Raw genomic sequence first — 25,942 nt, 5'->3', positions numbered from 1 at the left:
TTTGTGTGTGTGACGTTACCTGTTGTTTCTCATAAAGTCAGATAAAATTACATCAAAAGCTGAGTCTGCCATGCATTTAAAAAATTTAATGCCCTGGTTTTCAGCACTTCAAATGTAAACACCAGTTAACAAATGGCCTTTCGGACAACATTGATTTACACAGTCATTTAGGTACAGACCATTTCTAGACTACTTTGGACTGGACATAAGTGCTGAAAAGTGTGTGTGTGTGTGTACAGAGGCTAGGAAAGATTGTGAGAATTTACTATTTCAGACTTATTACTATGGAACCGTAAAAGATTGAATAATTTCTTATTTTTTAGTAAATTGTACTTTATCATAGCTTAGTTGTATATTAAATAGCCTTTTAAGGATAGGGACTGTGTCTTAAATATTTTGTTATTCTAAGTTTCTAGCCCAGGATTCTGTACTTGGTAGGTTTTGTTTATTACCCTTGGAGGAAGATTGTGATCTAATTGCTTATGTTTTAGCCCAAGCTACTAAATTTATCAAGTCAGTTATTGCTGTAAATTAACATTAATTCCTTTTTCTATTTGTTTGGCTGTGGAAGGTTGACATACTAAACAAACAAGGCTTAATGATGTGGAGCTTTTTGCTGAGTTAAGAAAAGCTAAATTTTGAATTAATTTTGTTTGAAATCTATTTATTTTTAAATTGTAGCCAGTCGGATGATGATTCTGGGTCAGCTTCAGGCTCTGGATCTGGTTCGAGTTCTGGAAGCAGTAGTGATGGAAGCAGTAGCCAGTCAGGTAGCAGCGACTCAGACTCTGGATCCGAATCGGGCAGTCAGTCAGAGTCTGAGTCAGACAATTCCCGAGAAAATAAAGTTCAAGCAAAACCACCGAAAGTTGATGGAGCTGAGGTAATGAATAATGTATCCAATGACAGGTAGATTTCCTGTATTACTTTGGGAAAATGTACAGCATTGGTTTAGAGCATTCTTGATCTAGCTTTTAGAAAATGTTGATTTTAAGTATTAAAATGCACTTTAAATTATTCTCGAACTTGGTGTCATCTGTGGACTAATTGGCTTGGAAGAGAAGCAGTCTGTAACTGTTGATGTATAAGACAAGTATAAAATGAATACACATGAAACTTTCTCTTTTTGAAGCAGAAATTGTTGCATAAATACTCAGTGTCTCAGGGATAAAAATTTAAGGATTTTGAGGTCTTTTTGTTAATTTTACAGTGTTATCTCTACTTTTAAGATCTTCAGAGGGTATAATATATTGCCAATAGGAGTATTTAATAGAATTCTGCTTCCTTGAAGATAATGTGGTAGAATATGCCAAGGGCCATTCTGTTTTAAAAAAGCAATTATAAGATTTAGTAAAACTTTCTATACATCAGAATGGTATACAGAGTGTTACTTAGAGTACCAGTCATGATAACATGCTTGGGCCAGAATATACACATAGCTTCCTTAACATAGGAACTTCTGCTACCAGAAACAGAGAAGTCAGTTGAACTAAAACTGCTTAGTTAATTTGCATTCTGACTCCCACTGCTCGTCTTCACCTCACACCAGTTAAAAAGATACGTAGCCACACTTGGAATAGCACTGGTGGCATGTATTATCACGTTGTTTTTGACAGTAGTCCTAACACCAAAGAATATATTGATTAAGGCTGTCTATCTGTGAAACTCAACACACCATAAATTAGTTATATACATCTGAAGCTCAGCATTTATTTTAATTATATTGCAGCAATATTGTTTTACATATATGTGAGTAAGGAAAATAGTCTTACTATTATTTACTATTTGGAGGCAGTGAAAACGTTGATATTGGTTTTCAATAGATTATCCTTTTTCCAGTTTTCTCAAAACTTTGTTCTTCACTTGTGTGTACAGTTCTGGAAATCTAGCCCTAGTATTTTGGCCGTTCAGAGATCTGCGATGCTTAAGAAGCAGCAGCAGCAGCAGCAGCAGCATCGAGCTTCATCTAACAGTGGATCAGAGGAGGTGACTGTTCATTGTGAAAGCTGTTATCTGAAAAGTAGCCTTGATGCCTAATTATTTAACTGGGGGCTATTTATGAAATTGTTAGAGGACAGGTATTAGAAGGATAGGAAAATAACTACATTTAAGTGTGCATCAGTAGCCTTGAAATATAGACATATTTTTACTATAAACACTGTAGTTCCTGTGTGCACATGAGCACGCATGCGTGTATGTTTGCCCAAAAACATTCAGGAAGAACTATAGGTTTCCCCACCTATCTGAAAAGGGAGTGTCCTTTTTCCTAAGCCAAGTGGTATAGAAAAGCAAAGAGGCTCTTTCCTTAGGACACATCTTGGTAACTGTCATGGGGAAAGTGAGGTAAGCACAGATGTTCACAGGCACAGTTCAGAATCCTGGCAGCTCAGTGCTGAGATAGTTCCCAGGGAAGGAGCTTGAAGGTGCCACGCTGCATGCTTGCCACCTCAGTAACAGCTTGCTGCGAAACAAATGCTGATTGCTCTTTTTGCTGGGTTTTGTAAAAGTGAACATTCTCTTCAGATTTGTTTCAGTTAGTGAAAACAGTGACTAGTGTAGGTTCTTTTGTAAAAGTGTAGTGGTATAAATTTAACTTTCAAAGATTTGGGGGGTATCTGTATATCAAAAACTGCCTACAGAGGAAGAAAAATACTAAATGAGGATTTGACATACCAACAATTAGGATTCCTTTTTGAGGTCTTATTAGGCAACAGTAGTAGTATCCAGAAATGGTAGATTATAAGATTTTATACAAAATGCTGACATGGTGATGTTTACCTAATTTCACTGGCTGTTACATATTTGCAGTAAAAATATAATTACTTTATATGCTAATTTATGGTATAAACATGACATGGAAAAAAGTCTTTACAGTTTTATTAGTAAAGTGAATGTTTAATAGTATGACAAGGAAAAATGTTACTGTAGTTGAATTCTAATCATTAACAACCCTAACTTTGTATATTTTTCTCTACAGGATTCCTCTAGCAGTGAAGATTCCGATGACTCATCCAGTGAGGTCAAAAGGAAAAAGCATAAAGAGTATGCCATTTTGTTCAACTGGTTACTTTTATATCAAGAAAATCCCAGTGATTTGTATTTCTTCCTTTATGACCAGTTGTTGCCAGAAGTGAACTTCTTGGTTCATGGCATTTTATTAGGTTAATTTAAACCATTAATTCTTTTATGGTTCTGTGACAACATGAGTTTTTTTGTGCCACTTGTTTATCTCCTATAACACCTCTCACGTATTTTTTTTAAACTTCAGAGATCTTCTTAGTCACAATATCAGAAGATCTTAATAACTTGAAAAACTTACATAGGAATGGTGGGGCCAAAGATGATGGATTTCAGATAGTTCTGATGTGAATAACTATCCTTTTATTTATCTGCACGTGAAATTTACTTCCTCTTTAGAATTCATTTAGCTACTACTCACTGTAATTTCCCAAAGATCTTGACCCAGGAAGTGTTAAAAATACTTCAAGTCTCAGTTCGGATATTGTAGATGGTCTGAGTTGTTTCCTCTCTCATTTCTTCAAAAACATTGTTCCGTTGTCTTATCTCTCTGTCTTGGATATTCTGCACTTTCACATTGGCGCATCCAGCTTTGGATTTGTTATTTATTTATCCCACTTTATGCACTTTATACATCTTTAATATGAAGATTCATGAGTTTTACTAGTTTGTAAAAATTCTGTCATTGTATCTCTTGGCATTTTTCGTTCTATAAATTTCTGTTACTACAGTTAACATGTATATTTTATCTGTCTTGGATCATCCCTATTTTTATATATCTGTTGGATCATCCTTCCAGCCCTCCATGAGTCTTACTTTATCATATGTTTCATCCTTTTATTGCTGTGCTATATTCTGGCTGATTTCTTTAGATCTCTCTTTTGTTTTACTAAGTGTGTTTTCAGCTACTGTGTCTTATCAACTGTTCGACTTTTCCACTGAATTAGTAATTTCTAAACTTAGTATGAGTGCAAGCAAAGAATATTTTTAAAATATGAGTAATTTAGGATGATGGATAGATTTTTTGGGATATAAAAATCATTATACTTACTATAAAAATACAAAATGGAGATTTTTTTCATATATCCTGCCTATTGCTATATCTAATGTGCAAACTGAAAAAAAAATCTCAAGATAAAAAAATCAGCTTCTCCCATTATGTTTTTTTTTTATATCATAAACCAGATTTTATCATGTGGCTTGCTTATGCAACCCTTAACATGACATAGTTGTAATTGGTATAAGCCGTGCAGAGCACTGGAGTAGAAACTGCCTTTGATACAGAATGTAGTGTATATGTATCTTTCATTTAAAGTTAATACTATAGTAGAATATTAACAGTGAATCCAACATTTTTTTCTTTCCATGTTATTTGGAATTAAATAGACTAAAGAGAGTAATAAGGGTAAGGTAGTTAGTGACTGTTGGTTAAGATGGGATGTTTTTATTTCTTCAATTTTTTGATACCTTATTTTAAGTTTCTTAATGTGTAATATTTTAAAAATCATTTATTAAAGGGTATGTTTTTAAAAATCACAATCTCCACAAAATTAAAATGAAAGGAATTATTATAGAATCTATTTTGAAATGGCAAATATAATTAGACAGGATTTTCAAAATTAAGCACTGTGACTCTAAATTAGGATACTGTGTTTTCACCTAAACTACACTTACTTGAGTTACATTTTGATGTATGATTAAATGATTAACAAAAAGCTCTGGAGTTGGAGAAATCTATGAAGAATATTTTCCAGCATTTTCTTATTCTACAGATATTTGAGTATTTTTATAAAGAGTGAAAACGATATTTTTTATATTAGCTAGAATATAATTTAGCTTGATTATTTTTATATTTTGTCAGACAAAATTTGCTATATATGTGTAAGTTTTATTTGTGGTGTCTCAGAGGGTAAAGCCTCTGCCTGCAACGGGGGAGACCCTGGTTCGATCCCTGGGTTGGGAAGATCCCCTGGAGAGGGAAATGACAACCCACTCCAGTACTCTTGCCTGGAGAATCCCATGGATGGAGGAGCCTGGTAGGCTATAGTCCACAGGGTCGCAGAGTCGGACACAACTGAGCGACTTCACTCACTCATGTATAAGTAAACATCCTTTATATATTTTATATTCAGTGAAGATTGGCAGATGTCTGGATCGGGATCTCCCTCTCAGTCTGGTTCGGATTCGGAATCTGAAGAAGAACGAGATAAAAGCAGTTGTGAGGAAACAGAATCTGATTATGAGCCAAAAAATAAAGTTAAAAGTAGAAAACCTCAAAATAGGTAAGTATAGTATGTTCTTGGTTTGATTCTGAAAATTGTTGGTTATAGAAGGTATTCGTTCTTTTTCTTAGAGTTTCTCAAATCTTGTTTTATGCCAGTATTTCTGTAAAATACCTCTTTTCTTCGGTTTTCCCTAGATCTAAGTCAAAAAATGGAAAAAAGATTATTGGACAAAAAAAGAGACAGATTGATTCATCTGAGGAGGAGGAGGATGATGAAGAAGAATATGATAATGATAAAAGAAGCTCCCGTCGCCAAGCAACTGTCAATGTTAGCTATAAAGAAGATGAGGAAATGAAAACAGATTCTGATGACCTCCTGGAAGTCTGTGGAGAGGATGTTCCTCAACCTGAGGAAGAGGAATTTGAAACAATAGAACGGTTTATGGATTGTCGGATTGGAAGAAAAGGAGGTATTTAAAGGAAAAGAAAAGAAACCATTTTTGGTTTTGTTTTTCAGTAATATTTACTAGAGTGAATTTTTTCCTGAAGACTTCAACTTTGAAAGCTGAGAGTGGAGTTTTTACTTTTATACTTATTTGCTATAAAATATACCTTGCTTCTGGAGAAGGGAATGGCAACCCACTCCAGTATTCTTGCCTGGAGATTCCTATGGGCAGAGGTCCCTAGCAGGTTACAGTTCATGGGTTGCACAGTCGGACATGACTGAGCGACTAACGCACATACACACACACACACACACACACACACACACCTTGCTTAGGGTTTCCCTGCTGGCTCAGTGGGAAAGCATCTATTTTGACTACTTCATCACACTTGTCCTACCTCTGATAAGCTTGAATCTGATCTCTCAATGAATTCCCCCTTCCCTCCTTCCCTTTTCCATATATTTGTGAACATACAGTTTATCTTTCTCTTGACTTATTTTACTTAATATGATGCTACTGAGGTCCATCCATGTTGTTACAGATAGCAAACTTCCTCCTTTTTATGGCTGAATAGCATTCCATTGTATATGTACGTACAGGGTTTTTTTATCCAGTCATCTGTTGGACGTTTAGGGTCTTTCCATGTGTTACCTGTTACAAGTAATGTAACAGTGAACATGGGAGTGCAGCTATCTCTTCCACATAGTGATTTCAAACATGTAGTTTTTAAGATGATTTTTAGTTAATCTTTCTCTTCTGGAATTCAGAGTTTCTTTTATGAATGTATAATGTAGTTTCCTATAAACTTATACCCTGTTTGTTACTTATTTAAAAGAGCACATATTTTTCTGTTTATATTCTTGAAATTTTGAGTTGAAATACTTGTATAACAGAATCACATGGAAGTATCATACTTTTTTTTTTCAGCTACTGGTGCTACTACAACCATCTATGCAGTTGAAGCGGATGGTGACCCGAATGCAGGATTTGAAAAGAATAAGGAGCCAGGAGAGACCCAGTATTTAATTAAATGGAAAGGGTGGTCACATATCCACAATACTTGGGAGACAGAGGAAACCCTTAAGCAGCAAAATGTTAGAGGAATGAAAAAATTAGATAATTATAAGAAAAAAGATCAGGAAACAAAAAGATGGTATGTTTTATGTTGGAGTTAAAAATTAGTGATTCTTAAATTTATTTGTTTCAATTTCTTCATTATTCAAACTGTTTCACATTTGAGTGACAAGATGGGAGATTTTGTGCTACAGATGGGATTTAGGGGAGATTTTTAACTTTGTTCTTGGGTTAATAATCTTTCAGGTTGAAAAATGCTTCTCCAGAAGATGTGGAATATTATAATTGCCAGCAAGAACTTACAGATGATCTCCATAAGCAGTATCAAATAGTGGAGCGAATAATTGGTTAGTAATAAATGATTCTAATTAAACATTTTATCTTTCCACGCTTGAAGTCATCTGAAAACTTAAAGTTTTGCCTGCACATCAAATATAGTATCTTGCTCTTATAATAATAATAGTGTAAACCAGATGGCTTATTTTTACTTGTATAGTTTTTACCAAGAATTATTCCTTGGATGAAATTCAGTGTAAAATATATCTGATTTATCTCACAGCTCATTCCAATCAGAAGTCAGCTGCTGGCTATCCTGATTATTATTGCAAATGGCAGGGCCTTCCATACTCAGAGTGCAGCTGGGAAGATGGCGCTCTTATTTCCAAAAAGTTTCAAGCATGCATAGATGAGTATTTCAGCAGGAATCAATCAAAAACCACTCCTTTTAAAGACTGCAAAGTGAGTATTGTTTGCCATTTTTAATTATTGAAACTGTATTTATGCATCATAAATACTACAAGCCCACATAGAGAGTTGGATCCTGATTTCATACAGGCTACAGGAGAGAACTGCTTGGATGGTAGGTCCTACAGGAAATTATATTCCTGTAATTACTGTGCCATTTTAGATGTGGCACTGTCTTCTAGACTTGGTGACTGAAACTGTGTCAGAAAAATAATAAATTGGTGGTGGCAGTTGTGGGGACTGGGTTAGGGACATCAAAAAGGGAAAATTTCTTGGAAACTATATGTATATGCTTGATTTAAAAGGTAATGAATATTATCATTGATGACAGGAAAGGAAAAGAGGGATGTCCCCTTAAGAAAGTGTCAAGGACTGCCTTGCCTAATATTTAAAAGTTACTACTAGTGATAGTTTGGGGTCTGTGTACTACTAGAATTTGTTTTCTTATTATAAGATTTAATTAAATTCATAAGGGTAATTTAGAAATGAGAAATCAAATGGAAAGTTAAACCAGTTTTATGTTTTATTTCTAGGTCAGGGCTGGAACTGTGGTTAAATGACTGAATTTAACATAGCTTTTACTTGTGAAGCATGTGAGATCCAAGTATTTCAGCAAGAACTCACTTACCTCTGTCACTTTTTGTTCCCAAAAAAGACCAGAATATTTCACTGTACATTGTTATAGAAAACAGACTTCTTTCAGTCCTCATGTATATTTTTTCATGGAATTTCTGAGCGTGATGATTTGAGATGAAATTTTAAAATTTATGGTAAAAGCTGAGATCTTCATCTTTTAATATGATTTCTTATGTTTAATAATTCATGTTAATATTTGTTTCTACAAAAGGTATTAAAACAAAGGCCAAGGTTTGTAGCCCTAAAGAAGCAGCCATCCTATATTGGAGGACATGAAGGATTAGAATTAAGAGATTATCAACTGAATGGTTTAAATTGGCTTGCTCACTCTTGGTGCAAGTAGGTATATTTTGAATTGTTTATTTAAGAGGATAAAATTTTTACAAATACGGGGTTTGGAAAAGATTTCTACCAGCATAGAGGATAAGACCCTCTGGTATTTATATATAGGTCTTTGAATTTCGTATTATATAAACAGTTGTTTAGTTGCTCGGTCGTGTCTAATTCTCTGTGACCCCATGGACTATATAGCCTGCCAGGCTCCTCTGTCTGTGGAATATCCCAGGCAAGAATACTGGAGTGGGTTGCCATTTGCTTCTCCAGGGGATCTTCTCTTCCCAGGGATCGAACCTGTCTCTACTGTCTTGGCAAGTGGGTTCTCTAGCATTGAGCCAGCAGGGAAGCCCTGTATAAGCAGTACTTCTTATATTAAGAAGAAAAAGAAGCTTTTGATTGTTGCAGTATTTAAGTATGTTTTAATTGAAATTAGAATATGTATACATTGTTTCACAGTGTGGACTGGTTCTCTTCCAGTTATTTCTAACAGCTATTTCGACTTCTGTTTTTCTCTTCCTCTCTCTTGTGTCCCCTACTCTGTTTTTGGCAGTGTAGGTGACTAGGGTGCAGTTTTTTTGTTTTTTAAACTTTAATGTAGCTGTAGTTTTATCTGGACTCTACCACTTGTAGATGGATTGTGTCCTTATCTCCATAACTGACTGTAAATAATTCTGTTAATTTTTAAGCTGCTTTTATGTTCTAAAATCATAAACTCTCTCTTATACTATTACAGTTAATAAAAATGTGTATTGTAAATAATACCTGTCAGATTAATCTGATTTAACTTCATATAAATTTGTACATGGATTGTGTATAAAGGTTACTTGTAAATTTGAATCTTTATTGCATACATGATTTTTGTTTTTCATTTTGCAGAGGTAATAGTTGCATACTTGCTGATGAAATGGGCCTTGGAAAAACAATACAGACGATCTCATTTCTGAACTATTTGTTTCATGAACACCAATTATACGGACCTTTTCTGTTAGTCGTACCACTCTCCACTCTCACTTCCTGGCAAAGGGAGATTCAGACATGGGCTTCTCAAATGAATGCTGTGGTTTATCTGGGTGACATCAACAGCAGAAACATGGTAAGTTGTTGCCACAAATTTAGAAATTTAGACAAACTCACCTTTGAGGACAAGTCTTTGGTCTTTATAAAGTCTTAGTTTCCAGCATTAAACTTGTTACACAGTAAGATTCATCACGTTTGATTGGCTTAATAAACATTACTTTTTGTTTTAGTGTTATTATATGTATATTTTTCCTGCCTTATTACAAGTTTGAAATGCACATGAAGCCCACAGAAGAAGGCAGTGAAGTCCCCGCGTCCTCACATCCAGCCGCGCAGCTTTAACCCTTGCCTGCTCTGCTTCATCTGTCCCTCTACATGAGACTTTCCTCCCAGTTATATTGTGACGCAAACCCCAGACAGATTTTATCCACAAAAGAGAAGTCACTTTTGTTTGGTCATGTGAGCAGTTCCTTTAGTGAAAAGCATATATTAAAAATGTGGCTATTAAAAAAAATGTTATTTTTTTATAGAAGGTTTTGATATGCTGGAGTATTTATATTTTACTTATAAGTAAAATCAGTGTAGCTTGTACTGTATGAAGAATTGTTAAAGTTATTTATTATATAAACATATAGACGGGTTTTATGTATTTTGAGTGGATTTTGCTTCATATATTCAAGTAAAAGTATACTTTTAAAAAGATGTTTATTTTTAAATTTTCTTTGAAATTTCTTGATAGATAAGAACTCATGAATGGATGCATCCCCAGACTAAACGGTTAAAATTTAATATACTGTTAACAACTTATGAAATTTTGTTGAAGGATAAGGTATGTATTAATCTGTTTTTCTGTTTGGTGTGTATCAGTTTTTCCTTTACGTTGTGGATAGGATAAAAAGATAAATCAGTGGTCAGCAGATTCAAAGTCTGTGGATCAAGTCCGGCTTATCTGTTCATTTATTTTTTTTCAATGATCTTTGAGGTAAGGTTGATTTTTACATTTTTAAGTCTTGTAAAAACAAACCAAAGGGTATGAAACTAGCTTGGTATAGTGTCTGTTGATTTGTAAGGTATTTAAAGAGGAGAAAGGATTACACTACCACTGGGTAAATGCTTTATAGCTATTGTCTTCTTCATTCTTCATAATTACTTTATAATACACTTCTGTCCCTATTGTGAAGACAAGTCAAAGTCTCAAAGAGGTTGATGAACTTGCCTAAGTTCAAGTTCAACTTGCCTAAGTCATGCAACTTTTAAGTAGCAGAATCAGGTTCGTCTCCATAAGTCAGAGACCTTTGTGTATATATTGTAAATAAACAATTCATAAAAATCATAGCAGTAAATTGTAACTACACTTGGAGTTAGATACTGTTCCAAATTTATTTTGTCCAAATTAACATTAATGAGGTTTTTACTGGACTTAGGCTATAAGCATTGTGAAATTTTAAAATGACACTATAGTTTTTATTTTCAGTATGTAAGCTAGTAAAAACTTTCACTTGATAATTATACTGTTTTTCTAATGGCTGAGTTAGTCATGGAAGGAACTTTTGTTTTTCATTCTGAGTTACTTGAAGATTCCAATAAATTTTAGAACAGTACATAATTTTTATTTGAAATATTGGACATAAGTTTGTTTTTAAAAATGCCTCATTTTAATGATTTGAATTCCATTTTTCTCTAGAAATATTAACTATGTTCTTCTGTTCATTTTAAGGCATTCCTTGGAGGTCTGAATTGGGCATTTATAGGTGTGGACGAAGCACATCGATTAAAGAATGATGACTCTCTTCTGTATAAAACTTTAATAGATTTCAAGTCCAATCACCGTCTCCTTATCACTGGAACTCCTCTGCAAAACTCCCTCAAAGAACTCTGGTCTTTGCTACATTTCATTATGCCAGAAAAGTAAGATAAGATACAATTTTAATGTTAGTTTCATTTGCTAAGTTTAGCAGGAAAATAATTAGTGTAGATAATAAGGTCAAAAGAAGGTTTTATTGTCCCAAACATTGGATCAGAGATTATTAAGAAAAGAAATGGGACAGAATAGAATTTGAAATAATATTTTGATTTTTCAATTTTGTAAATAAAGAAGCTTGAGCCATGGATAATAAATTATAACAGTTGATTTTGCCTGTTCAGAATATCCCTTAAAAATGGAAATAGTATCATTCTTAAACAGTAGCAATAACAATAACAAGGTATTGTTCAAAAATTCCATTTTCTAATAATTTTAGGGAAAGCAGACTAAGTAAATAACTTGCCCAAGGTCATACACATATTTTCTTTCAGTAGTTTTATAACTTTCTTTGAGAAATATTTTAGTGATAATTACTCTCATACTTGAAAATATTTCTATATTTAACTCAAGGAAAGTAAACAATTTTTCATAAAATAGCTTATATTTTCCATCTGTAGATATACAATAGATTTCTTGGAAGGATAGTTATTAGAAGTGATTAATTTTAACTAATTTTTTCCCCCCTAAAAATCTGTATTTTGTTTATGTCTGACTATGCTGTTAAATATCAAACGCAATTTGACTTCTTTCACTGATTCTTCCATTTGCTTAAATTTTTAAGGTTTTCTTCCTGGGAAGATTTTGAAGAAGAACATGGCAAAGGCAGAGAATATGGTTATGCAAGCCTCCACAAGGAGCTTGAGCCGTTTCTGTTGCGCAGGGTTAAGAAAGATGTGGAAAAATCTCTTCCTGCCAAGGTTGAACAGATTTTAAGAATGGAAATGAGTGCTTTACAGAAACAATATTACAAGTAAGCTGTAAACAGAACAAATGTTCTGAGGTGCCCCCCAGCCCCGATTGGGTCTTAGAGAGCAGTAACAAGTCTTGAATTTTAGAATAGGTTTATTCTATGGCATAGTGAGGCAGAGAGAGATTTAATGGCATGTCTAAGATTGCGGGTGATACAAGACTAATTCATCTTATAGCACATCATTAATTGTGTTTCTTTATTTTGTACTATATTACATTATAGAAGGTTTCTTTTTAAGTTTTAGGATTGCCATGATACCAAGGTATTATTATGTAATTCTGATAATTATGTTATTGACAAGTGGAAGTAGAAGCCAGAGAAACAAACTTAGAACAAAATTTTAGGCCCCTCTGCTTTTTAAAAAATGTTAATAAATCATATTTTGTATAATTTATGTATGTTGGATCTGTATAGTAACACTTCACAGAATCGGAAAGAAATATCCGTCCTACTTTCTGTTTATACGTTCAGTTGCATAAAGCTCTGCTTCATGCATTTGAACTCTCAGAAACACATTTTATGATAAATCTATAAGTGCCATTCACTTTAAAAATACATTTACTACATAAATGTTACATTTTTGTTATGGAAAACTTCAGACCATATACAAAATAGGTTAATATAATAAACTCCATCACTCAAGCTTGGTCTTCAGCTCATAGCCAGCCACCCTCACTTCCCCTATTCTGTCATTTTGAGACAAATCAGATAAAATTGTTTCAAGTTCCTTCAAAAACTAACCTTGTACAAAGGAAGAAAATAAAAGATGTTAGACAAGGTAAATCATGGTGAGAGGAAATGTTATGCATAATTTGCAGTAATAAAATAGCCACTTATAATTTATCTCTTAAGTTGCATGTGTATTGTGTAAGTATTTCAGAGAAGGCAGTTTGGCTAAACCAGGTCTCCTCATGAGGTGTGAGGTGTCTGCCTTAGTTGCCCAGCATAGCAAAATTTGTTGGAAAGTTAAGATAGATTATAAAGTTGACCATTTTAAAAATAAATTTGGGGGTAAAGGATTAATGCACTATTAATGCATCATGCACTATTAATTCACTATGTTATGTTAAGCCTTTACTGTGTATAGTTAATGGTTCAGATAACTATGTGTTGTCATGAGTCTTACAAATGAGGTTCATATAGTTTTGTGAACAAAGTTTAGTCCTTTGTCTTTGGAGTTGAACTTCATAATGGTGCAGTTTTGGTTTGGTACTTAATTTTTTTTATGGTTTTAGAATTCATCCTGGTAATCTGCTACATCATTTTCATGATCTTTTTTTTTTTTTGAACAGGTGGATATTAACTAGGAATTACAAAGCCCTCAGCAAAGGTTCCAAGGGCAGTACCTCAGGCTTTTTGAATATTATGATGGAGCTAAAGAAATGTTGTAACCATTGCTACCTCATTAAACCACCAGATAATAATGAATTCTATAATAAACAGGAGGCCTTACAAGTAAGAATTTTAAAATTTTATTACTTCATGGTGAAGCAAAAGTCTAAAAATGTTTATTTCAGTTTTAAGTGAAAATAGCACAGTGCTTTCAATATATTGGTTAGATGTTCTTTTTGGTTAGTGGTGTATTTAAATAATGGTGCTGCTTATTTTTTAGTGTTTATAAAAATATTTTAAAGTTATGATTTATCCATTTAGTCATTTTGATCATTTTTTTAAAAGCCGATGTAACTGTGGTCTGTCACACTTTATCCAGCAAAAACCCCTTCGTGTATTTTTCATTGTGAGGAAAATTTCACTAATGGTGATTGTGCTGAATTTGTGACATGGCAAATGGTAGTCTTAAGAAGGGCATCTGAACCTTAGATCTTTAGATCTCCCTCTTCCTATCACTTCTGGAAGACAAACGAAGAGTGTGAGGAAGGCACAGTTGTAATCCAGTTGTGGTATTGCTTTGAAGTGCTGTCAGTGACCGCTGCCTATAAATTAGAAGACATTTCTCACTCTTTCAGAACCTTTGATGACTTGTTTCTTCTTTCAGTGTATTAGTTGTCACTTAGTTGTTTCAGCTAAGATTTTTGGAGAAATGGTGTGATATCTAACAAATAGAGTGAAAACAGTGCTTTTTTTTTTGGTCTCCAGAAATGCAGCAAATCCTAGGTGCTAAATGGCAAGGAAAATTTAGCTTAAGTCATAGGACAAATTGATCAAGGTTCTAAAAAATTTTGAAAACGTAAATGAACTGTTTCAACATTATGAAAATTAAAAATCTTAATTAAAATGAAGAAACTGGTCTTGTGAGACATTAGTTTCATTTGATACAGTTCTTTTAACATGTTATAACAATTGTAATTTATTGTTTCCTTATAGCACTTAATCCGTAGTAGCGGAAAACTAATTCTTCTTGACAAACTGTTAATTCGCCTAAGAGAGCGAGGCAATAGAGTTCTTATTTTTTCTCAAATGGTGCGGATGTTAGATATACTTGCAGAATATTTGAAGTATCGTCAGTTCCCCTTTCAAGTAAGCTTTTCATTTTGTCTTTTTTTGTTGATTTAAATTTTGTCTAATCGCTGGGTATGTTTGAAATTCTTTTGTAAATGAAGAGTAGATTTTATATAACCCATACTCTTTTTAAGAAAATAAATCTGTTTAAAAATTTTTGTCATTATTCCTTTTCTTTTTCTTCTTGACTTTACATTTAACAGCAAAGCAGTTTTTCTTTGTGTTTCTCTTAAATGTTCAAATTAAAGGGGCAGCCTTATGTATTAGGCTTTAGTCTGAGGAAGGATAGGAGAGGGCAGTACTTCTGGTGTTACCTGAACTGTTGCAGATTCTGAAAATTGTATGCTCATAGTTATTCTAATGCATAGTTTGCTGAATAAAAATACATGACTTTAGAGAATATACCAAAGAGCTAAAAGGGCTTCTATTCCATCTCTTCAATGTTTATTTTGAAATTAATTCAATATAATTACAGCTAATATGAATGTTTGGGCTTCCCGGGTGGCTGAGTGGTAAAGAATCCTCCTGTCAGTGCAGGAGATGCTGATTCAATCCCTGGTTTCGGAAGATCCCCTGGAGAAGGAAATGGCAAACCACTTCAGTATTCTTGCTGGGGAAATCCCATGGACAGAGGAACCTGGCAGGCTACAGTCTTTGGGGTTGCAAAGAGTTGAAGAGTCAGTCTTAGTACTTTACATCTGATTTATTTAATCCCTAGAGCAATTTTATGAATAATACCTGGAACATAGCAACTAGCATATGCAGCTAATAAATGACGTGTATTTAGTGCAGACAGTAAAGTAGAAGTAGAATTAGAATGATGAACCTCAACACACATAATCCCTGCTCTACTGGAGCTGACAGACCCATGTGGGAGACAGACGTTAAGCAGGCAGTGACAAATAAATGTAATGTTATGACTCTGGTAAGTGCTATGAAGAACAGATGTTGGGTGATATCAACATGATTGAGATACATCTAGTCATTTAGGAGGAAAAGTAAAAAGAATGAAAGGTTTTACTAGTTATAATTTTTCATGAAAAACAAACTTGGTACTTTAAAAAAGCTTTTGATTTTGGACTTCTCTTGTTTAGCTAATGTTTAATAAACACTCAACATAGAATATGTCAGACACTGTGCAAAGTGTTTTACTATGTTCTCTCACTGTGTGAAGGAAGTAGTACTTCTGTGTTCATTTACTGAAGAGGAAACTGACAAGGAAAAAGGCAAATTACTTGCTCAAGGCACTGGTGAATAGTAAAGATGCTCAAATGTGGGCTATTCAACTAGATCCCATGGGGCCTTGAATCAGTGATTCTCATATTTTAAAACAGAGGGCTTTTGCTGAATTCCTCTTACAGTTTCTGATTCAGTAGGTCTGAAATGGGTCTCAATAATTTGCATTTCTAAGTTCTCAGGTGGCACTGATGTGTGGGTCCGTAACCACACTGGACTCAGTCAGTGTTTTTTAAAACTGTGGGCTCTAACCCATTAATGGATCTGAGGATCAGTTTAATGGGTTGTTTAAATGTTGTATTAACATTTTTTAAAAAATAAGATAATAAAATAATGAGGGTATATCACAGTACACTGTGTCATGAAACTTGCTTTGAGTGTATACTGTGTACTCATTCACATGTAAAACATATTCTTATAGTGGGTCTCAGGTAAAATGATGATCAGTGCTATTATTTACTATTAACAAAAGTAGTTCTGGTGGTTAAGAACACAGACTTTGGAGACAGAATGCTTAGTCATTGCTTTCCTACCTGTAAGTACCTCCTGGTCTTATCAAAAGCAGTGCTGCTTTTTCATACTTGGTTTTAATTCCTTTTAAAAGTTTTGATTCTGTTACAATGCAGTATTTTAATGTTTTATTCCAGAGATTAGATGGATCAATCAAAGGGGAGCTAAGGAAACAAGCTCTGGATCATTTTAATGCTGAAGGATCAGAGGTATGAATGCTTTTAAAATTGTAAATAAATTGTTTCAGTCATTATTTTAGTCATAGTTGTAGTTTTTTAAGAAAAGTGTTATTGGTGGTAGCCAGTTTTGATTTACAAGTGAGGTTTTTAAAATCCATATTATCTGTTAAACATGAGGAATCTTACCTTTTTGTATCAATACTATTTCAATATAGGACAGTTAATTTGCGTCTAAATAAACTAGCCCATTTTGATTTAGAATTCTTTATGAATTGTTGTTTATTATTCCCATATATATTTGTATTTGGGAGTCTTGGTTTTTGGTTTTGCTAGCAGCAGCAGATACATTTTATTAGTAATTTTAAAGCTATGTTTCACTTTTATTGGTAAAATAGCCTTTAAAAAAATGTAATAATTTAGGGCCGTGCCGGGCCTTCATTGCTCCACATGGGCTTTCTTCAGTTGTGGGAAGCACGGACCGCTCTCGCGTTGCAGCTCGAAGGCTTCTCCTTGCAGTGGTTTTTCTTGTTGCAGAACTGGGGCTCCAGACACCCAGGGCTCAGTAGCTGCCGCACAAGAGCTCAGGAGTTGTGGCTCACAGGCTCCAGAGCTCCGGCTCAGTGGGTGTGGCGCATGGGATTAGTGGTCCCACAGTATGAGGGGTCTTCCCACTCCAGGGATCAAACCCATGCCTCCTGCATTGGCAGGATTTTTTTTACTACTGAGTCAACAGGGGAGCCTGGTAAAATACTTTTTAAATTCAAGAATTCAGTTATAAAATTCTCACATTGATTATTCACAATCACAGTTAAGAATTTAAAATTGTGCCTTTGTATTTCCTTACAGGATTTCTGCTTTTTGCTTTCCACAAGAGCTGGAGGTTTAGGAATTAACTTAGCCTCAGCTGACACTGTTGTTATATTTGATTCTGATTGGAATCCACAAAATGATCTTCAGGCACAGGCTAGAGCTCATCGAATTGGGCAAAAGAAACAGGTATTTTTTGTCCTCCTTATTTTACTGTTTTAGAGTCTTTTTTATCATCAGTGTTTAGAATTTATTTTGGTTTATCATTCGGGTAAGATTGTTGAAACAGGCATATTGTTATTGAATACATAGAGTGCTGAGGAGCTTGAATATATCAGAATCACCTGGAAATTGAGAGAACTGAGAAAACTATGCCTGAATAGGATCATGTACTCTTTTTTTGATCATGATTCTGTTCACAACTGTAGAATATAATGGTTTTCATTCAGTATATAAAAATATACATTTAAAAATATCTTCGTATACTTATTTTGACTATTGCATCATACATTGTTCCTTTTTTGTTAATCATGTACCCATAAGATTCTCCTTGCAAAATAGCCATTCTCATAATTTTTGTATAACTCTCTGGAACACTTGTAGTAGCCCTTGAAAAAAACCGTCTGTCATCTTTTTGATATCTTGGTTCTTGTATTTTAATTACATTTACCCTCATCTGGGATAGTGTCCTGAAACTTCTTCAGAGCAGGAGGTGATAAACAAGTAGCACAAAGGGGCTTAGAACATTTTATTTACTTTGTAAACATTCATATTTTCTACTCAGAACTAAATCCATAATATAAAACTAAAACGATGTTTTACCCAAATAATTCTCATAAAAGAGAGGGAAACTTGAAACAAGGATGACAAGAAGCCAAAACAAATTGCAGACTGTCAAAAACGAGAAGTGAGGGAATTAGGGTGTTCCTACAGGCGAGCGGGCCTGATGTACTTGTGAAGAGGCAACATACTTCTGCGTTGCGAACGAAATGGGGGAAAGTGTTAATTGCACTGATAGATACCTCCTACGTTTAATCCTCAACACATGGCTAGACAAAACATTCCACTTATACCACTTAAAGACTTTGGCTACCACATCCTCTAATACAGGGTAGAAGAAAGAGGACATATTAGGAAAAGAGCCAATAAGAGGAAATACTATAGAAAGGTATGTGGTAGACCTCTGGGATGAATACCTGAATAAGATCACAAAATAATGCAATCAACTTTCTTATCATTGTGTTAAAAAATTTTTTAATGTAAGTATATGTATGAAGTATATTTTTGTTATTAATGAGGTGGATTCTTTATTATTTCATTATTGATGACATGTAAGATTCCTATGGTTCATGTACTTGCTATTTTAGTAGTAGTTGGTTCTAAATCTGATCAAAGGAGTCTGAGATCTCCTTTTAAACACGTTCATGCAGCAACTACACAGTGAGTAGTTGTAGGTTACTAATGCAGATTAGTTTTATTGGTGACCTAATACTGTGCACATTTGGAAATAACTTTTGATAAAGATCTAAATAATACAGTATTCAGTTATCTACAGGTTTACACAGTAGTTGCATTACTGAAAAAATGAATGTGTACTGTAACTTTGTAAGAAAGCTTCATGTTTATATTAAAATATGTATCATTTAGACTCAGTTCAGTTGCGTCCAACTCTTTGCGACCCTGTGGACTGCAGCATGCCAGGCCTCCCTGTCCATCACCAACTCCGGAGTTTACTCAAAACTCATGTCCATTGAGTCGGTGATTCCATCCAACCATCTCCTGCAGTGGCGAGCAGGTTCTTTACCACTGGGGCCACCTGGGAAGCCCCTCATCCAACCATTTCATCCTCTGTTGTCCCCTTCTCCTCCCACATTCAGTGTTTCCCAGCATCAGGGTATTTTCTAATGAGTCAGTTCTTCGCATCAAGTGGCCAAAGTATTGGAGTTTCAGCTTCAACCTCAGTCCTTCCAATGAATATTCAGGATTGATTTCCTTTAGAATGTACTGGTTGGATCTCCTTGCTGTCCAAGGGACTCTCAAGAGTCTTTTCCAACACCACAGTTCAAAAACATCAATTCTTCAGTGCTCAGTTTTCTTTATAGTCCAACTCTCACATCCATACACGACCACTGGAAAAACCATAGCTTTGACTAGATGGACCTTTGTTGGCAAAGTAATGTCTCTCTCTGCTTTTTAATATGCTGTCTAGGTTAGTCATAACTTTCCTTCCAAGAAGTGAGCGTCTTTTAATTTCATGGCTGCAGTCACCATCTGCAGTGACTTTGGAGCCCAAAAAATAAAGTCTGACACTGTTTCCACTGTTTCTCCATCTATTTACCATGAAGTGTTGGGACCAGATGTCAAGATCTTAGTTTTCTGAATGTTGACTTTTAAGCCAACTTTTTCACTCTCCTCTTCCACTTTCATCAAGAAGCTTCTTAGTTCTCCACGTTCTGCATTAAGGGTGGTGTCATCTGCATATCTGATGATATTGATATTTCTCCCAGCAGTCTTGATTCCAGCTTGTACTTCTTCCAGCCCAGCATTTCTCATGATGTACTCTGCATATAAGTTAAATTAGCAGGGTGACAATATACAGCCTTGACGTACTCCTTTCCCTATCTGGAACTATTTAGACTCAAGATAAATTTAAAACAGTTTTAAAAAATCATTTGGAAGACTTAAAAGGGCACAGAATAATTTTTCATTGTGCCAGAATGTCCAGTTTAATGAAGAATACCTAATATTCCAGGTCCCAGTGCTCTAAATGCTGGTGAGCCCTAGTCACCGTGAAAACTAACAGTGGTTCCATAAATTTTCAAGATATCCCTGAATGGTGATTTTGTGTGATATAGAACCACTGACTTTGAGAAGCGAAGCAAAATCACTACACGTTGAGTTTTGTGTTTTGCAAAGCTTTTTGTTGTTAATTGCAGAGCTTCATCATTAACTTGAAAAGTGACTTGTGGAATTTTGGATCATATAGAATGATGAAACAATCAGAATTAAGGGAACTGGTATAAGCTTGTCATAAGTTTACCACCACCCCCTTTCCCAGCTGAAATATAATTTAAAAAATTACTGTCATTCCTTTAAAAAAAGAAAAAGCAAACTGACCAAAATATAAGGAAGGACATAGTCTCAAATAATCTTTAAATTGAGGAAGCTTTTTTTGCTTTTGACCAGTGAAAATGTCACGTTGGCTGAATTTCAGACTCTGTAACCAGTATTTGGGCATTTAACATTAGCAGAACAAATCCTTATTACTGTACTTTAAATTTCATTGTGTGTATCTTTACAGGTGAATATTTATCGTCTGGTTACAAAGGGATCAGTTGAAGAGGATATTCTTGAAAGGGCCAAAAAGAAGATGGTTTTAGATCATCTTGTGATTCAAAGAATGGACACAACTGGGAAGACAGTACTACACACAGGTTCTGCCCCTTCAAGGTAGTTACTTTCCTTTAAAAAAAAAGCTATTGCATAATCATACTATGCTCATTTCCCCAAAATGTTACATAGTGTAAGCAGATCACTGAATTACTGTGTTTAGTGTTGTTTTATTTTTCAAAGCACTGAGCTAATTCCCGGTCAATGGCATACATCCAGTGAGTGCATGATTTCACCATTCTGGTTTTGTAATCTTGGGGGAAAGCCCTAGGCTTCAAGTTCTTTAGTTTTAAAATAAGTGTACTAGTAATCTTTCACTTATCTAACTATGTCATATTAACTGTTATAAAGGTGACTATGCCAATAACTCATGAAAGTGCTATGTAAGTGTTAAATTTGTGACTGTTAGTGTTAAGTAATTTTTGTTTTTCCTAATTTTAGTTCTACTCCTTTCAATAAAGAAGAGTTATCAGCCATTTTAAAGTTTGGTGCTGAGGAACTTTTTAAGGAGCCTGAAGGAGAAGAACAAGAGCCCCAGGTAAAGAAAAAAAAAACTTGTCTCAAAATGTCATTTTTAAAACTGTAAATGCAAAATGTATATATCTTAAAACATAGTAAAGCATATTTAAAGTAAAGATTTATTTTTCTAGGAAATGGATATAGATGAAATCTTGAAGAGGGCTGAAACTCATGAAAATGAAGCAGGACCTTTAACTGTGGGAGATGAATTACTTTCTCAGTTCAAGGTAGATTTTCTTCTTAAATTTTTTTTCATAATTATATAAATGGAGAAGGTGGGGTTTTTCTTTTGTCACTTAGTATTTTATTCATCTTTTTTTAAGGTGGGATCAGCAGGGTAATCTTAAAAAATGTTAATATCTTTGTCTTAAAATCTGCAATAATATATAAAAATTTTTCTTTCTTCTTCTAGTGACATGACTTGAAATGTACCAGATCATTTTCATAACTGAAGACTTTTAGCTGATTTTTATTGCAGCAGTTTTTGACATTAGATTAAGCATTATCCTAACTAAGAAAACACAAGTAAATCAGACAAAGGAAACAGTAATATTGATAGATACCCCTGGGTTAGGTGGTTTAGTTGCCAGCTCATATCTGACTCTTGCAACCCCATGGACTGTAGCCTGCCAGGCTCCTCTGTCTATGGATTCTACTGGCAAGAAGACTGGAGTGGGTATTCATTCCATCCCTTCTTCAGGGGATCTTCCCGACCCAGGGATCGAACGTGGGTCTCCTGCATTGCAGACAGCTTCTTTACCAGCTGAGCCCCCAGTGAAGCACATCCCAGGTTAGGTGAGGGCCAACAAGGTAGCAGGGAGTCCTGAAGCAACACAAGTCAGCCGTCCTTAGAGTAAGGTGTGCACCAGATGTTTAGTGTACAGAAGCAGATTTCTCTACATCCTCGCCGTTTTCCACAAGCTGAGGTGTTTAAGGATCAATTAATGTTGTTCCTTCATTCAGCAAATCCTTACTGAGTACCTGCAATGTGCCACACACACAGAGCATAGTTTTCTTGTCTTTCCAGTTACCTGTAAGCTTTAATGTACCTGTATTGGCAGTTAACCTTAAAGAGTGCTTTCTGCACACCAAACTCTAAAAACTTCTTTAAATGTATTGTTATTTAATTCTCACAAAAATTGGTGTGCTGTTACTAGCTCTCCTTTTTTAGAGATGAAGAAACTAGCACTTCGGGAACCTAAATAAATTTATCTATGGTCTCAGAGCTCCTTGTGTCTTGTCATCAGCTCTTCAAGTACTTTTTTTATGATTGTAAAAATAAGAATATTGGGTTGTTTTGCAACACCTTGTGGTTAATGGGCTGGTGTGGTAATTACTACAGAAAGTGATTTAGCGTGATACTTTATAAATTTGTTGTTACTCTGTTAACTTCATCTGGTTCTATTACAGTAATAATTTTGTTGATCAGCAGGGCAAAAGAGAATCATTCCTGGAAGATAATTCTTAGAAGTCATTTGGTTTGATCTACTTTGACCTCATATGGAAATAAACTTAGTTTAGCAATCATTTGGTTTAACCCATAGTCATATTCATTATCCTAGGACTATTTAAGTTATCTTATTCTGATATGCTTCGTCCTTCCTGCTAAGAAAGAAAAAATGTAATTTAAGGATGAATAGTTCTTTAATTTTATTCTGCTAAAATTCTGGAATTTATCAGGTTGCCAACTTTTCAAATATGGATGAGGATGATATTGAGCTGGAGCCTGAAAGAAATTCAAAGAACTGGGAAGAAATCATTCCTGAAGATCAAAGAAGACGATTAGAAGAAGAAGAAAGACAAAAGGAACTTGAAGAAATTTATATGCTCCCCAGAATGAGAAACTGTGCAAAACAGGTGACTTTTTAATTTAAAAGCTGTTTCTGTATTATAAAGAGTATTTACACCTGGACTATCTTTTTTATGAGAAATATTGGTGCTTGTTTTCATCTAAAGACTTCATTGGATTTAATAATGCTTGTCTCATAAAATGAGTTGGAAAGTGTTCCTTCTTAACTATAACCTAAATTTTATAAATATACAACTATCAATATATTTTTCGAATGAGTGTATTTGGTTGTTTCAAGAAATTTGTTCATTTTATCCAGGTTGTTGAGTTTATCAGCATAAAGTTATTCATAATAATACCCTCTTAACTATCCTTTTGGTGTTAATAGGATATTTAGTGATTTCCCTTATTTTTCATTCTGTTAACGAAATTAAAAGACACTTACACTCCTTGGAAGAAAAGTTATAACCAACCTAGACAGCATATTAAAAAGCAGAGACATTACTTTACCAACAAAGATCCATCTAGTCAAGGCTATGGCTTTTTCAGTAGTCATGTGTGAATGTGAGAGTTGGACTATAAAGAAAGCTGAGTGCTGAAGAATTGGTGCTGTTGAACTGTGGTGTTGGAGAAAACTCTTGAGAGTCCCTTGGACAGCAAGGAGATCCAACCAGTCCATCCTAAAGGAAATCAGTCCTGAATATTCATTGGAAGGACTGAGGCTGAAGTTGAAACTCCAATAATTTGGCCACTTGATGTGAAGAACTGACTCATTGGAAAAGACCCTGATGCTGGGAAAGATTGAAGGCAGGAGGAGAAGGGGACGACAGAGGATGGGATGGTTGGATGGCATCATCAATTTGATGGGCATGGGTTTGAGTAAACTCCAGGAGTTGGTGGTGGACAGGGAGGCCTGGCGTGCTGCCATCCATGGGGTCACAAAGAGTTGGACACAACTGAGCGACTGAACTGAATTGATTGGCATTTTCTTTCTTGATCATTCTAAGTAGAGGTTAATTTTATTCATCTTTCCAAAGAGCCACCTTTTGGTTTTATTTTTTAATTTTCTGTTTAAAGTTTCGTTGTGTTTCATTCTGTGTGTTTTTTCTTTCTTTTTTTCTTTTGCTCTCCTTTTAAGTATCTAAAGATAAAAGCTTAGATCATTAAGACTTTCCTTTTCTAATATTAGCATTTTTTTTAAGGTCCTGCTTTTTCTGTACCTCGTGAGTTTATGTATTTATTTATGGCTGTGCTGGGTCTTCGTTGCTGCTTGGGCTTGTCTTCCCCCCAGTTGTGGTTCGAGGGCTTCTCATTGTGGTGGCTTTTCTTGTGGACCACAGGCTCTAGGGTGCTTGGGCTTCAGGAGTTGTGCCACTTGGCCCATTGCAAGTGGAATCATCTTGGACCAAGACTCGAACCTGTGTCCCCTGCATTGGTAGACATAAACTCTGGACTACCAAGGAGTCCCAACATTAGCATTTAATGCTGCAAACTTCCATTAACCACTGCCATTTCTGAATCTCCTAAATTTTGAAATTTGTTGTGATCTCATTTTCATTTATTTCAAAATACTTTCTGATATCTTTTGTGACTTCCTCTGTAACCCATAGGGTTGTTTTTTCTTTTTTTTTAATTTATTTTTATTAGTTGGAGGCTAATTACTTTGCAATATTGTAGTGGTTTTTGCCATACATTGACATGAATTAGCCATGGATTTACATGTGTTCCCCCTCCCAATCCCCCCTCCCGCCTCCCTCCCCATCCCATCCCTCTGGGTCTTCCCAGTGCACCAGCCCTGAGCACTTGTCTATAAAACACTGATGAAAGAAATCAAAGAAGACACAAATAGATGGAGAAATATGCCGTGTTCATGGATTGGAAGACTCAATATTGTGAAAATGGCTATACTACCCAAAGCAATCTGTAGATTCAATGCAATCCCTATCAAGCTACCAACGGTATTTTTCACAGAACTAGAACAAATAATTTCACAATTTGTATGGAAATACAAAAAGCCTCGAATAGCCAAAGTAATCTTGAGAAAGAAGAATGGAACTGGAGGAATCAACCTGCCTGACTTCAGACTCTACTACAAAGCCACAATCATCAAGACAGTATGGTACCGGCACAAAGACAGAAATATAGATCAATGGAACAGAATAGAAAGCCCAGAGATAAATCCATGAACCTATGGACACCTTATCTTTGACAAAGGAGGCAAGGATATACAATGGAAAAAAGACAACCTCTTTAACAAGTGGTGCTGGGAAAGCTGGTCAACCACTTGTAAAAGAATGAAACTAGAACACTTTCTAACACCATACACAAAAGTAAACTCAAATCGGATTAAAGATCTAAATGTAAGCCCAGAAACTGTAAAACTCCTAGAGGAGAACATAGGCAAAACACTCTCCAACATAAATCACAGCAGGATCCTCTATGACCCACCTCCCAGAATAATGGAAATAAAAGCAAAACTAAACAAATGGGACCTAATTAAACTTAAAAGCTTTTGCATAGGTTTTTTAAGAAGTGTGTTGTTTCATTTTCAGATATTTGGGGGATTTTTCCAGGTATCTTCATTGTTGATTTCTAGTTTAATTCTCTTATGGTCAGAGAACATACTTGTATGATATGAATTTTTAGAAATCTGTTGGTGTTTATTTTATGGCTCAAATGAACAGAACGTTAGATTTTTAAATAATGGTAGCAGAGCCATGCCAAGCTATATTGGGTCCTGTGGCAAGAGGAAAAACTTTAGAGTCTTTGCATTAGCTTCTGTT

The 25,942-nt window shown here is 34.9% G+C and overlaps 1 protein-coding gene across 4 annotated transcripts in view; it reads left to right on the top strand.

Annotated features, from left to right (window-relative positions):
• The window catches only part of CHD1 (chromodomain helicase DNA binding protein 1), a 74,778-nt gene that overhangs the window by 25,528 nt on the left and 23,308 nt on the right, over nucleotides 1-25,942 (top strand). For all 4 annotated transcript variants that reach the window (XM_061152074.1, XM_061152077.1, XM_061152073.1 and 1 more), the window contains 21 exons: nucleotides 682-883; nucleotides 1,876-1,986; nucleotides 2,978-3,042; nucleotides 5,151-5,300; nucleotides 5,438-5,712; nucleotides 6,616-6,841; nucleotides 7,009-7,109; nucleotides 7,322-7,500; nucleotides 8,354-8,481; nucleotides 9,355-9,571; nucleotides 10,235-10,324; nucleotides 11,213-11,403; nucleotides 12,081-12,269; nucleotides 13,562-13,724; nucleotides 14,595-14,747; nucleotides 16,613-16,684; nucleotides 17,501-17,650; nucleotides 20,763-20,911; nucleotides 21,293-21,389; nucleotides 21,502-21,597; nucleotides 23,051-23,227. In XM_061152074.1, coding sequence (XP_061008057.1) covers nucleotides 682-883; nucleotides 1,876-1,986; nucleotides 2,978-3,042; nucleotides 5,151-5,300; nucleotides 5,438-5,712; nucleotides 6,616-6,841; nucleotides 7,009-7,109; nucleotides 7,322-7,500; nucleotides 8,354-8,481; nucleotides 9,355-9,571; nucleotides 10,235-10,324; nucleotides 11,213-11,403; nucleotides 12,081-12,269; nucleotides 13,562-13,724; nucleotides 14,595-14,747; nucleotides 16,613-16,684; nucleotides 17,501-17,650; nucleotides 20,763-20,911; nucleotides 21,293-21,389; nucleotides 21,502-21,597; nucleotides 23,051-23,227 — 3,181 coding nt within the window. The remainder of the gene's footprint in view (nucleotides 1-681; nucleotides 884-1,875; nucleotides 1,987-2,977; nucleotides 3,043-5,150; nucleotides 5,301-5,437; nucleotides 5,713-6,615; nucleotides 6,842-7,008; nucleotides 7,110-7,321; nucleotides 7,501-8,353; nucleotides 8,482-9,354; nucleotides 9,572-10,234; nucleotides 10,325-11,212; nucleotides 11,404-12,080; nucleotides 12,270-13,561; nucleotides 13,725-14,594; nucleotides 14,748-16,612; nucleotides 16,685-17,500; nucleotides 17,651-20,762; nucleotides 20,912-21,292; nucleotides 21,390-21,501; nucleotides 21,598-23,050; nucleotides 23,228-25,942) is intronic.

This window comes from Dama dama, chromosome 9 (genome assembly GCF_033118175.1).
Source record: "Dama dama isolate Ldn47 chromosome 9, ASM3311817v1, whole genome shotgun sequence".
Classification (NCBI taxonomy): domain Eukaryota; kingdom Metazoa; phylum Chordata; class Mammalia; order Artiodactyla; family Cervidae; genus Dama; species Dama dama.
Note: the sequence above shows the minus strand (reverse complement) of the source record. Positions and strands in the feature narration are given on the sequence as shown.